Source organism: Triturus cristatus, chromosome 3_2 (genome assembly GCF_964204655.1).
Source record: "Triturus cristatus chromosome 3_2, aTriCri1.1, whole genome shotgun sequence".
Classification (NCBI taxonomy): Eukaryota; Metazoa; Chordata; class Amphibia; order Caudata; family Salamandridae; genus Triturus; species Triturus cristatus.
Window position 1 is genome coordinate 195,463,180 of NC_140584.1, and position 12,457 is coordinate 195,475,636.

Here is a 12,457-nt window from a genome sequence, read left to right on the forward strand (position 1 = left end):
AAGGCCCTAGGACGACAAGTGAAATGTAAAAGTACTTGCATCAGAAATACTTGCAGCTTAGTAACATCCTCAAGAAAGCGTTCTGGTTCTGCTAATGATCTGGGGGTAGGAACCCTCGACTATGATCCCACTTGGCAACCATGAAGTGCCCCCAGTTGTTCTCCTATTTTTGGTAAAGTATAGCCAACTTCAGACTGTGCTCATTTAGGAACAGAGCATTTATAAATGATCTCTCAAGCATCAAATGTATCTTTCTGAGAAATAACTAGGTGGTGAAATTATTCTTTTGAGTACAGGTGGAGCATGTTGTGGGAGGAAAGTAAAGAGCCTCCTTGACAATTCCCCATAGCTTCTTTGGGGTCGTGTTGTGAAAGACAAATGTCACTCACAGATCCGCATACTGTCTGTTTGTGGTGCCTCTGAGAACATTATGACTCCGAGGACTGCGGTTCCTGCCAGTCTCTTCGACCAAATGCACTAAAAGAGCACTGTCTGAAACAACTGGAAGCGCGCTTTTCAGAAAAACCCGTGTCATCGTCAATCTTCACTGAAGTCTAGGGACCGGTCGAGGAGTCAGTTGGGTGAGGAGTCGCCTCCTTTGACGTTCAAAACATAAGTCTGGCGCTGTCTCCCAACCGTCGGTTGAGGAGCGTTTACAGGAGTCTACCCCGTGCATCCCTAAATATCCTAGAGCCGGGGTGACTCTAGCCCAAATGTTGGAATATTATTTTTCCACCCAAAAGGTTTTTGGGCATCAGTCTCCTTCTGGTGCTACCTCTGGCCCCAAGGAGGTAGGAGGTGCCCTGGCTGGATCCTCATATCTGGGTTAGTCCTTGCACAGCTCTAGTTATTTTTTCCTTATTCTAAATATCCTTATACATTTCTAGTTCTTTTTTCTATGGAAGGGTTTCTTCTATGCCAACAGTGGCCAATGTTGCCTTTGACTTTGTTTTTATATAAACATTTGTTTACTCCATGGATGATGGACTTTTTCTGTGTAGTTTACAGAGTGGTCCTGACCTTCTATGGGTTATAGGTGTTGTTCAGTGGCAGGGCCAGCTGTTCTGGGTTCCCAGGTTTGAACATGCTGTTTGGACTTGAGTATATAGGTAGATGGTTGTGGTTAAAGTCTTTTTGCCATGGGTAGTACCTTGCCCATGATTTTATTGTCTTATAATTTTTGTTACTGTGGTTATGCCCACAGTTATTGTGAGGTGAGAGCTTCCAAAGCTGTTTTGTCTTACTGACATGGGTAGATTAATCTCATGGTTTAAATGTCCTGCAGCTTTAGGTATGTTTCTGCTCCACCTACATTACCATAAATGTCCGGTCTATTCTTTTCTTCTGGACTTGGTTAGTCTTAGTAAGAGACTTATCGTAGTTACACTTCACAGACACTCCTCCGGAGTTGGTATGGCTTTGGCATTTGACTCTAAAGTAAGGAATCTGCTAATAGATGTCTGTCAGATGAACAAGTTACTTTCCTTCGGTAACACATGATCTAACCCGCAGATTCCTTAATGATCCTCCCCGCTCATCGAACTGGGTTCTGTTTGGTTTCAATTGTTGTGTCTTCAGCTTTTGAAAAAAAAAAAAAGAGAAAAGTAGAAAAGGAGAATCTAGTGATACTGGACATAGGAATTCTTTCTCATCTCAATTTTTGTATTGAGATATTCATATACTGAATTCTTTGGTTAGGGATCTGATATTTATTTGCCACATGAGTGTCTTTTGTTTAAGCACACTGTTCAATAGGCAGTTTCAGTTTGTGGCTCTGAGTTTCGAGTGCAGAAAATAGTCACAGAAGAAACTGACATTGGCTCGTTGACGAGGGGCTTATATGAACTCCATTGACGTCACATCTGGTGGATGACATCGATACGGAGTCACGTAACACCTTGTGCTGGCGTACGGACGTGCTATGAAAAAAAAAATCTGTATCCAGTTTCACGCCTGGGGAGGATTCTAAAGTAAGGAACTTGTTCTTTACTAACCATGTGCATGTCTTGCCCTCTCGCAATTTGTAGATTTTTAAACTTCTTCGAGTCGTTGTTCCATCTTCTTTTCAAGTCTGGATGACCTATCTTTCTTCAGTTAATTCTGATGAGAACCATGGTGCAGAATGAGATGCTTTTATTTTCTTTAGTATATCAGATTCAACTTCATTGATGACGCTAACTGTATTATTAAAGTATACAAAAAAGAGATGGATGGAATGATTGAATTAGTCTCAGTCACTGGAAATTATTCAGGGCCGCATCTCAATCCATCTTTATTTTGCCCACCATGCAATCTCAGTTTTAGCCCAGCTGTATGCAAATCAGTCTTGACCTTTCTCCAATGGCAACAGTCCAGCTTGAACTGCCAAGCTAGATCCTCCCTGAACTGGAACACATGCAGCCCAGGACAGGTTTCACCCTAGTTGGGGCTCATCAGCCAGTTGGTGATTGGGTCTAGTGACACAGTATGTACAGGACCCACGTCTGGGTATACCTGTCCCACTTTGGGTGACATTAAAGTATACAAAAAAGTAATGGATTGAATTCCTGAATTAATTTCAGCCACTGGTAATTACTCGGGGACATTGTATTGTGGCATAAAGAGATCGGGATCATGTGTGTCCCTGACTACCAAGTTAGGTTGAAGACAAGGAGTGACAATAAGGGTCCGTGCACAGGCTTTGCTTCTGTAGGTTTTGTGCTGGGCTTCTTCATTCTCTTTAAAGCATCAAGAAAAAATGCAGATTAAAAGTTTTGAGCTTTAACATTAGTAAGAAATTAGGTTACTGGTTGAGAGGAGGAACCCTGCTCAAGCAGCAACCACAGCGGCAACCACAACTCTTCTCAGGGTGAGGTCGCAAGCAAACCCTAAATTAACCTGTGCTCTACCCTCAAGTTGCTTATCACAGAGCAGTCAGGCTTAATTCAGAGGTAATGTGTAAAGTATTTGTGCAGCACTATAAATAGTAGCACAGTGAAAACAAACCACAAAAGGAGCCCACAACAAAGTTTGAAAAATAGAGTAATTTTTAATAAATAAAACAAACAAAATTTCCAATTAGTAGAACCAGAGAAATTCAATTTGAAAGATTTTAGTGAAAATAGCACAAAAAGGCGTAAAGCGCTAACTGTGGTTATCTGGTCGCGCCAGGGCAGGACAAAGTCCCAAGTTCAGGCCTACCCCAATGGTGCATGGGCTGGCTACAGGGACACAGTTAGGCCAGTTGAACAGAGTACCTTGAAACTTGGGGCTATGCATCGGTTCCAAGGAGCTGCAATCTAGATTCCAGCATCATCACCCAGGCTGCCGTCCAGAGATGTGAGCACCTGCACCTAGGATGCATAGCGCACAGGCATTTCCGAAGTGGTGACGGGCTGCGATACAATGCTGGCCTTTGTGGTGGTTACAGTCCACGCAGTAGCGGCAACGCTCCAGTTCTACTCGGAGTTGCACTGCACAACAGAGGAGATTTGCAAATTACCTACCCGTAGGAGGTCTGTGGTGGCAGAGATTGAGGTAAGTTGTTCACAAATCACACTCTTGACAAACCGTTGCTTGATGCCAGTGAGAGTTTTCCTCTGCTACTTACTGTTGAAGAATAGTACTTCCACTCATATGGTTGTGATTTAACCCTGAAGGTATACCACATACTAGTGTGATCACTGTTGGGCCTGGTGTACATATCATGTACTTGTTACCGACCTAACCACAAGTAGATTAGGGCCTTGGTCCTAATGAATTGCCTTGATCAGCTTTGACATTAAAAAGGCAAGAAACATGTCGCCCTTCTTTTAATTATCACGTATGGAGCTAGTTTGGACCATGGTATCCATTTCTAGCCATTCATTCTTTTTAACAATAACAAAGGGACATATTGTATTGGCTTTGGGCATCCCTTAGTTATTAGTTATTGGTAATCTCATATTACACCAGTCTACTCACACTATGACACCCAACACTGCACATCACACTTCACATCAGCAACAAAAAAAAAGAATTCCTGCAAAGAGCCCCCTCGCAGGGCCCGTTGGCCAATGCAGCGCTGGGCCAATGAGGAGCTGCCCGATGATGAAGTATGACACCCATTTGGGTGTGTGAGGGCTTTTGACTCTGAGGAATCAGATTCGCCTATCTGACACTTCAGGCTTTTTTCTGACCTCTTCCTCTCATGTTAGCAACTGCATACTCTTTTGACTTACAGATAGGCTATCCTGTTTTAGGTTTAAACCTATATTAACTGATAAAACCCCACCGAAAGGGAAATAGCCCTCACCAGTGTAAACATATAAACACTGAAAAAACACCTGCACAACCACAAACTAAATGCCATTCAAACAAAGGAAAAGGAGAGTGAAAGAGTCATTTTTATTTCTTCCTGATGGGGCCAATACAATGTAACTTTGTGATAGAAGGTAGCAGCAAGAAAGACTGGGCTAACATTATTCTGCTTGAGCGTTGTTGTTTAGGGAGGTCACTAAAATATTGTTTCTTCTTCCTTTTGATTTCTTTAGTTTTGTGGCCTTTGCTCTAAAGATGCAGGGTTAAGAAGCATGTTTTAGGTCTTGTTCAATTATTTTCTAAACTGTAGAGAATCAGGAAATATCAAAATCATATTTGATATTTTTGCTACGTTTGATTCTTTTACTGATAGGTAAAATGGCTGGTTTCGTAAGAATTTCTCTCAATATGCACTATCACATTTACCCACAGTGAATAGGTAAAACCCCTTGATACATCAGCCCCCTTTTTTATGGAGTCATTATTGATGGTAGCTGAATTGCCAAGCACCCCAGGCTTTAAACATTCAATGCAAGGTGTAGTGACAGGTATATATGAAAAGAGTGCTATCACCAAGCATCTGGCATAGTGGTGAAAACATGACACCAGACTTTTGGACAACATGGAATGCAGTGTCACTTGGAAAGCTGCTGCAAAACATTCTTACCCAGTTCAATGAAGATTGGAGTGATATTGTTTGCATTTGCAGTGATTCAGCTACATAAGTTAAAATGTTGTGTGATGATCTGGAAAAAAGAGATGCCTAAGCTGTAGTGCTCCCCTGTAAGAGATTCTTGCCACTTCCTAGATGGAATGCTGAAAGCATCTTTATAATCTTCAGAGTTAATGTATAATGCTATTGACTTTGTAGTCCATTCGGGTGCATTGTTTTGTTATGCGAGGGGAACTAAATTGCAAATATTTCTCATTTTGTGCTTTGTGTGGCATCAAAGAAAGAGTCATCCCAACTGTGGTTCTCAGTCCTAGATGCCATGAATGCTACATTATCCATGTGGCAACCATTGAGTGATGATGCCAAAGGCAGGAAATGTGAGGATATTCGGTCGCATATTGATAGTAATGTGAAAAAGTGCCCTCTACTGTAATCTTAGATTTTTACAGGAAAACATGACTACTGTAGTGTACATAAAAAAAACTATAGTCTGAAAACACCCTTGTCTACCAAGTGTTCAGCATAATTGGTGTAGATGTGAAACATCTCCATGAGAGTAGGCTGGGCGACACCCAGTGACATAAGCACTGCAACACGTTCCATGTTAGAATGCTTGCCACTTGGTAAGCAAAGAAATGTTGAGGAGCAATTCAGGAAATTGTATTTTAAACAATGCATGAGAAATGGCTTGCAATAATTCACAGAGATATCCCTTCACCAACTATGGCATCTAAAGTTAATGAGACCTCACTGTGGTACTCTGCACAAGTTATCTGGCTATCTGTGAAAAAGAGATCCTTTTTCAGAATCTGTTGCCTAACCTATAATGCCCTGAGTAACAGACGTCCTCTCTACCTACAAAGAAAACTTCTCAAATACTGTCCCTCTAGGAGACTCGCTGGGTTCCTCGATTTCGTCTCACTCGGACTGGCGGCAGAGCCTTCTCATATCTTTCCCCAAGATATTGGAACCAGCTCCCCCAGGCTTTGCGATCAATCCCTAGCTACGGCCTCTTTAGAAAACAGCTGAAAGCCTTTCTGTTTTAAATCTTTTCTCCAGCTTCTTCAATGCTCCCCTCGCAGGACCCTATCCTTCTAGTCAGCGCCGAGATGCCCCAGGGTGAGTTGAGCACTTTATAAACCAACTAACATAACATAACAAGTTCTAGATCCCTTTCATAAAGGGGAATTTTCTCTGGACTTTCAAAAGTGCTGCTTCATATTTGACGGCTTCAATACCTCTGAGGACATGTGCGCCTAGTTCAACGCATATGTTGCAGAACCTGTCCCAGAGAATCACAACCTTCAGGTGCAGCAGTATTGGCATGGAAAGCTATGTCAGTGTCCAGAGATTGCAAATTGTGTACTGGCTGTTTTGGTGTTGCCTGTCACAAGTGCCAATGTTGAGAGGGCTTTTTCACAGATAAATGTTTACATGGGAAGGAAAGAGTGAGCGTGCATGACCAAAGACTCACTGAAGAAGTATTGTATATGTAAAACAATAAGTTTGATTTGTGAAAATGTATTTGGACCTCATATACACTGTACGTACACTATTTATATAGCATACACTATCAGTGCAGTAAGTAAGCAATAAGAAAAGCAAAACATTCCATGTACACTGGAAAAACACTGTTTCGGTTGTTTTTAATGGCGCATAAATGTATAACCACTGTTTTTTTAAGGTATTGAAATCACTGAAAAAACCCCACCAGAATTTGCTAAAAATAGAAACTGAAAACAGGAAAGTCCAGAAGTGTACTGAAGTGGTGGTGTCCGAGGTCCAGTATTTATACCCAGTTGTATATAATGTATTATGCAGGTGGTGTATAATGCTGTAGATTGGGAAAGGAGTCTTTAATTATACAGTTAATAGTCAAAGGTAAACATTGATTGCAAGTATGTTTGCAGCTGGGAGTATTCCTAATTGGAGAGACGTCTTAGTTGATATTACTTATCTAGTTGTATGATGGAATACCATTCAGACAATATTGAGACCATAATGATTTATGTGACATGATCAATCCAGAATCCCCATAGAATCAGGAAAACCAGTATATTTGTTCAAAGTATCAACATGAAAGACTGAGGACTACTCCAGACTCCTATGATCTTTTAATAGTTATATTTCAACTGAAATTTCAAATAATGATGTGGCATACATTCACCCTCTCTTAGATAACTCTGACAATGTGTTTAGTCCCTTGGTCCTCTAGAGAGGGTACCAAGTGGAATTGGATTTTGATCTATACCAACTTTAGCAGGCATGCTCAGATTGATGGGCTGTCTTAAACTTTGCAAACCCATTTAGCAATTCCCTGTGTAGTGGTCATCGACCCTTTAAAATGTACTAGAATCATTGGGAAAAGACAGTGATCATCATGTTATTGTAAAAATGAAAATGTCCTTGATTTTTTAGTAAAATGTATGATTTCGTAGGGGGTAGCAGTTAGTCTTATTAGATGTTCTGTATAAGGATTTTCTAAACTGCCTAGGTTGTCATTAAAGAATTCCTAGAAGATCTGCAGCCCTGTTTTAAAGTCTATTAGCCAAACATTTTTAAAATGGAATTTGCGGTTAATAAGTATCACCTCAGACAACACAGTCTATTCTGCAATTTTGGGAATATGCACATTTAATAAAACAAAATGTCTCTATTTATCAGGTTCCTCAGCATTACAAATTGATGGGATATCAGAAAATTAGTTTACAGGATGTGGCATCGTTCCAGAAATCTCAAAGACCATGCCGCGTCCTTAGGAGTGGTGCTGAGGTAACATCTCTAACAGTAATGTTATTGAATACATAAAATGTGATGTAGCCTGACAAAACACTAAAATCTGTTTTCTTATTTTTTTTTTACTTGTTATAAAGGATGAACTTATTTCAACAGAACCCCTCCCAAAGTCAAACATAGAACTTAACGATTTTCTCAAGTGTGAATTGGATGGCAGGGAAACAGGCTCCATCAACATAACACTTGCACCGCCTGAAGCCTTAATTCATCCCAGAGGATACAATCCACTTCACATTTTCGTAAGTAGAAGTACAGACATTTTAATATAAACAGAGAATAATGTTCCTGGTTGCATTTTATATTTCTAATGTTTTTTGGACAATAGGCCAAAAGCATGCTACAAAATACTTGTAAAATTGATACAGTTTGGCAGAACCTTGAGAGAAAAAGGTTTTCATTTAAGTGTCAGATTCTTAAAAAGTTTCAATCAAAATTATATCTTTACTAGGTATCATTAAAAAAAAATTCAATATTACTTTTCCATGAGGGAGTGCTTCTATATTTGTAATACTCAATGCAGTATAGGTATTTGTGACATTCATCAGATTAAATATTTTGATCAATTTTTATTGCATTGTTTAAATGTATTTAATTGATGACATGACATCCAGGTTTCAGAATTTGCTAAGGATCCTTGTTGTTCATTGTTTTGCTGAAAAAAAAGTGTTTTATGAATATTTCTTCTCAAGGGAAAAGAGCTAAACTTGGAGCGCATTTGTTGTGGCTATAGACCTTTGACCATTTTGGATTTATTTGTTTGCACAGGGATTTACACTATATAGAACAACCCAGCCTCGATTAGGGATTCCATTGAAAGAGAGCCAGTGGGGAGAGGATACCAAAGAAAATTGTGTTTTCCTGGAAGCTCAATATTACTTTATAGGAGTTGGGGGAAAGGCAGCGAAATATCAGACAACGAATAATGGCCCCTGGAATAATGTGGCAATTAGGGACCAAATTATGTGCTCATAATTATTTATTTATCTGCAGTTTTATATAGCACAAATGTAACCTAAAAGGGCAGCAGAATACTTTATATAGAAATTAGAGATATAATGTGTTAGACTTGGGGGTCTCTAGTTGGCACAGGTATGCACTTGTGACAAATAGGGACCCTCTCCTCTAGTCAGGGTAAAGGGGTACATTCCTAAAAGAACCCCTGCTCACCCCCTTGGTAGCTTGGCATGAGCAGACAGGCTAATCTCAGAGGCAGTGTGTAAAGCATTTGTGAACACATACAGTAATCAAGTGACAACACTACAGATGGACACCACACAGGTTTTAGTTCAAAAATAAGTATTCTTTATATAGATTTACCACAAGACCATAAACGACAAAAATACACAATACTGTTACTTAAGATGGTAGAATTTTGCTTAGTTCTCTTAAGTTCTTAGATGCGACACTATACGTCAATGTACCTTTTAGATGCGACACACAAGGCAACGAAAGTGTTGCAACGATGTTGATGCAATGAAGTTTTTGTTGCAAAGAAATAAAGACGTGAAGATCTTCCAGATGCGGCATGCTTCTCCGATGTTGCGAGAAGACTCGATTTGATGCTTCAGCTGCAGTGGCGACACACATTACGTGATGCGAGGACAGCGGCCTTGGCAGCGACACTCTTCTCCGACGTTGCGAGACGCTTCCGCTCGATGCGATGTTGCAGCGGCGACACCCCTTTACGCAATGCGACGACAGCAGTTCCGACGGCGGCACGCTCCTCCGTGGAGGCGAGGCACTTTTCTTGATGCGGTGCAATGCGACAACTACGATGGCTGCGATGGCGACACGCTTCTTCGTCGTTGCGAGACACTTCCTGGATGATGCGAGAGGCTTCCGCTCGATGCGATGCTGCAGCGGCGACACACTTTACGAGATGAGACGACAACAGCTCCGACGGTGGCACGCTTCTCCTTCTTGAGTCGCGCTTCCAGCTCCTTGCAACACGCAGTCCCTCAGAAGGCCCAACAACAGCAGCAGGCACTTCCAAAGAACTCTAGGGAGCTGGGGGGTGAAGTCTGTTGTTCCTGAGACTTCAGCAGGAGGCAAGCTCTTTTCCAAGCCCTTGGAGATCCTTCACAAGTTGAGCAAAAGTACACACAAAGTTCCTTTCTCCTCTCTTTGGCAGTAAGGCAACCACTACAGGCAAATCCCCCAGGTTCAGGGATAGTATCCTCCTCAGCTTCTTCTGGTTCCTCCCTCAGCAGAGGTTCTTCTTGTTTTCCCAAAGTGATCTAAATTCTTGGGATCAGGGTCCCAATATTTATACCCAGAAATCCTTTGTCCTCTGAAGGCAGAGGGGCCTTTGCCCAGTCCAAACCAGTTCCTGAGCACTCTGTTTACCAGACTTCTCCTTTCCTTTCACAGTACAGGGCAGAAACATTAGACGCCCCACAGGAGGTGGAGCCAGCATTGTGGAGGGAAAGCACAGCCCTGGAGCACTTTGTTGACATGATTCCTTCTCTCCTTTCACAGTGCAGGGCAGAGACATCAGACGCACCACAGGGGGTGGAGCCAGCACTGTGGGGGGCAGGCACTGTCCTATTCAGGTCCCAGGTGCAACTCCTCCCTCCCATCTAGATGCAGATCTCTCTATTCACCACTGGGCGGACTCAACCTGTCTCCGGGAATTCCCCAGCCCTGTCACTCAAACTCCAGACAGGGAATACACAGTCTAGCAGAGGCAGGTTTGAATGGTTAGACAAGAAAATGCCTACTTTCTAAAAGTGGCATTTTCAAACACAGAATGTTAAAACCAACTTCACTAAAAGATGTATTTTATCATTCTGAGTTCATGCATACTAAATTCGAATTTCCACCATGTTGCCTGAGTCAGTTAGGATTATAAAATGTAATAACCAAACTGCCCATTCTGGCCTATGGAGAACAGGTAGCCTTGCAATAGTGAAAAACGAAAATGGCTGTAATTCACTATTAGAACATGCCACACACACCAGGGCATGTCCTACCTTATTCTTACAATGCACCCTGCCCTTTGGTCTACCATAGGGGTGTCTGATATGAAGATTAGGGAAGGTTTAGGGACTGGCAAGTGGGTGCACTTTCCCAGTCAGCATGACAGTACCAGACTGCACGCAGGCTCTGCAATGGCAGACCTTAGCTACATGTTTACAGGCTGCTTCTGTGGGTGGCACAACGAGTGCTGCAAGCCCACCAGCAGCATTTGGATTTACAAGCCCTGGGCACTCCTGGTGCACTGTACTAGGGTCTGACAAGTAAACCAAACCAACCACTCATGGAATCCCAAATCATACATTAATTTACCATAGGGAGAGCATTTGCACTTTAGCACTGGTCAGCAGTGGTAAAGTGCCCAGAGTCATAAAATAGCCGACAACAAGTCAGAAAAAATATAGGAGGAAGGCAAAAAGTTCAGGGATGACCCTGCAAAAAAGGGCCAAGTCCAACATAATGTAATCATGATAAAACAGTAGGAAACTTCTAAGGAAAAAACAGAATTGGTCATAGGTTAGAAAACATTGTTCTACTGTGTTAAGAGACATTTTTAAGGATAGTTCAACCCAGTCACTGCTTGAGATGTTACCGCCAAAGTCTCTCGAAGTTCGTATGATTGAGATTCATCCTAATGGCAGGAGGGATGTTGTTCCAGATTCTGGAAACCTTTCCCAAAAAGGCTTGCTGCAGGGTTATAGCATTTTGAATAAGAGGATTTCAAGTCTTAGAGAGTCTGTAGTTTTGGAGAACCGGAGCCTCCTAAAATGACTAGTTTTTGTGCCAGTTAGTTTGGTGCCTTCACATGCAGTGCTTTGTGAATTGTACAGGTCAACTTGAGGATGCTCGTTGCTCAAAGGATAGCTGAGAGAGTCCATGCCTTGGGGCACTCCTTGATGAAAAGGTGAGGGGCTGGAGAAAGTTTGACAATTCTACTTGCTGTGAGAGCTGTGAGATTAGACTCATGCCTAGTCAAGGCTGTTCCATTCATCAACAATTTTAGAAGGAGTGAGTGATTGACTGTGTCAAAAGCAGAGGAAAGGTCTATCAAAGCAGGGGAGGAAGGATGCTCTATTGTCCAGGATTCTTAGTATATCATCCACTACATGAAACTACATGAAGCCTGAATGGTAGCCACTGAGCAGGATGTTTACATTTATGTGTTTTCAGGTTGTTCAGTTTCACGACTATCAAGCATTTTAGCTAGGAAAGGAAGGTTTGGTATGGGGTGGAAGTAGTTATGATCATCAAAGTCAGAATCTGTTTTTTGAGAAGAAGGGTGTGTAGTCCTTTTTTGTTTTTTGAGGCCGTCATTCAAGAACTACAACTTGATTAGATGAGTAATGTACGGGATGAGGGATGAAGCTATGTCTAACACAGTTGTGGCTAATATCAGGTAACCAAAGTGGAGGGGATGTCCTGATGGTAGAGACAGTGCTTTTCTCATTGGTTTCAGTTAGCTCTTCAAAAGACATCCAATATTTTTCAGATTTGTTGTATAGAGTCTCTAGTGGAAAGATCGAATCTACAGGTGAGAGAAAGCTCAATCTTTTTTAATTTCTCCCTGAAAGCTTTGGAGAATTTTCACCGTGTCTGTGGTTTGGGATATCCAGAGACCTTGAGGATTTCACGATTGCCAAGGATGCAGTTAATGGGCATCTAGAGACTCACAATGGCCCTCCTCTGTGCAGGTACACCCTACCATCCTAAGGATACCATGGCCATAGGACGGGT

The 12,457-nt window shown here is 41.8% G+C and overlaps 1 protein-coding gene across 1 annotated transcript in view; it reads left to right on the top strand.

Moving 5' to 3' along the window:
- CFAP221 (cilia and flagella associated protein 221) overlaps window positions 1-12,457 on the top strand; it is a 563,252-nt gene that overhangs the window by 306,071 nt on the left and 244,724 nt on the right. The window contains exons 18-19 of the mRNA XM_085646788.1: window positions 7,616-7,723; window positions 7,825-7,986. Of these exons, the coding sequence (XP_085502914.1) occupies window positions 7,616-7,723; window positions 7,825-7,986 (270 nt within the window). The remainder of the gene's footprint in view (window positions 1-7,615; window positions 7,724-7,824; window positions 7,987-12,457) is intronic.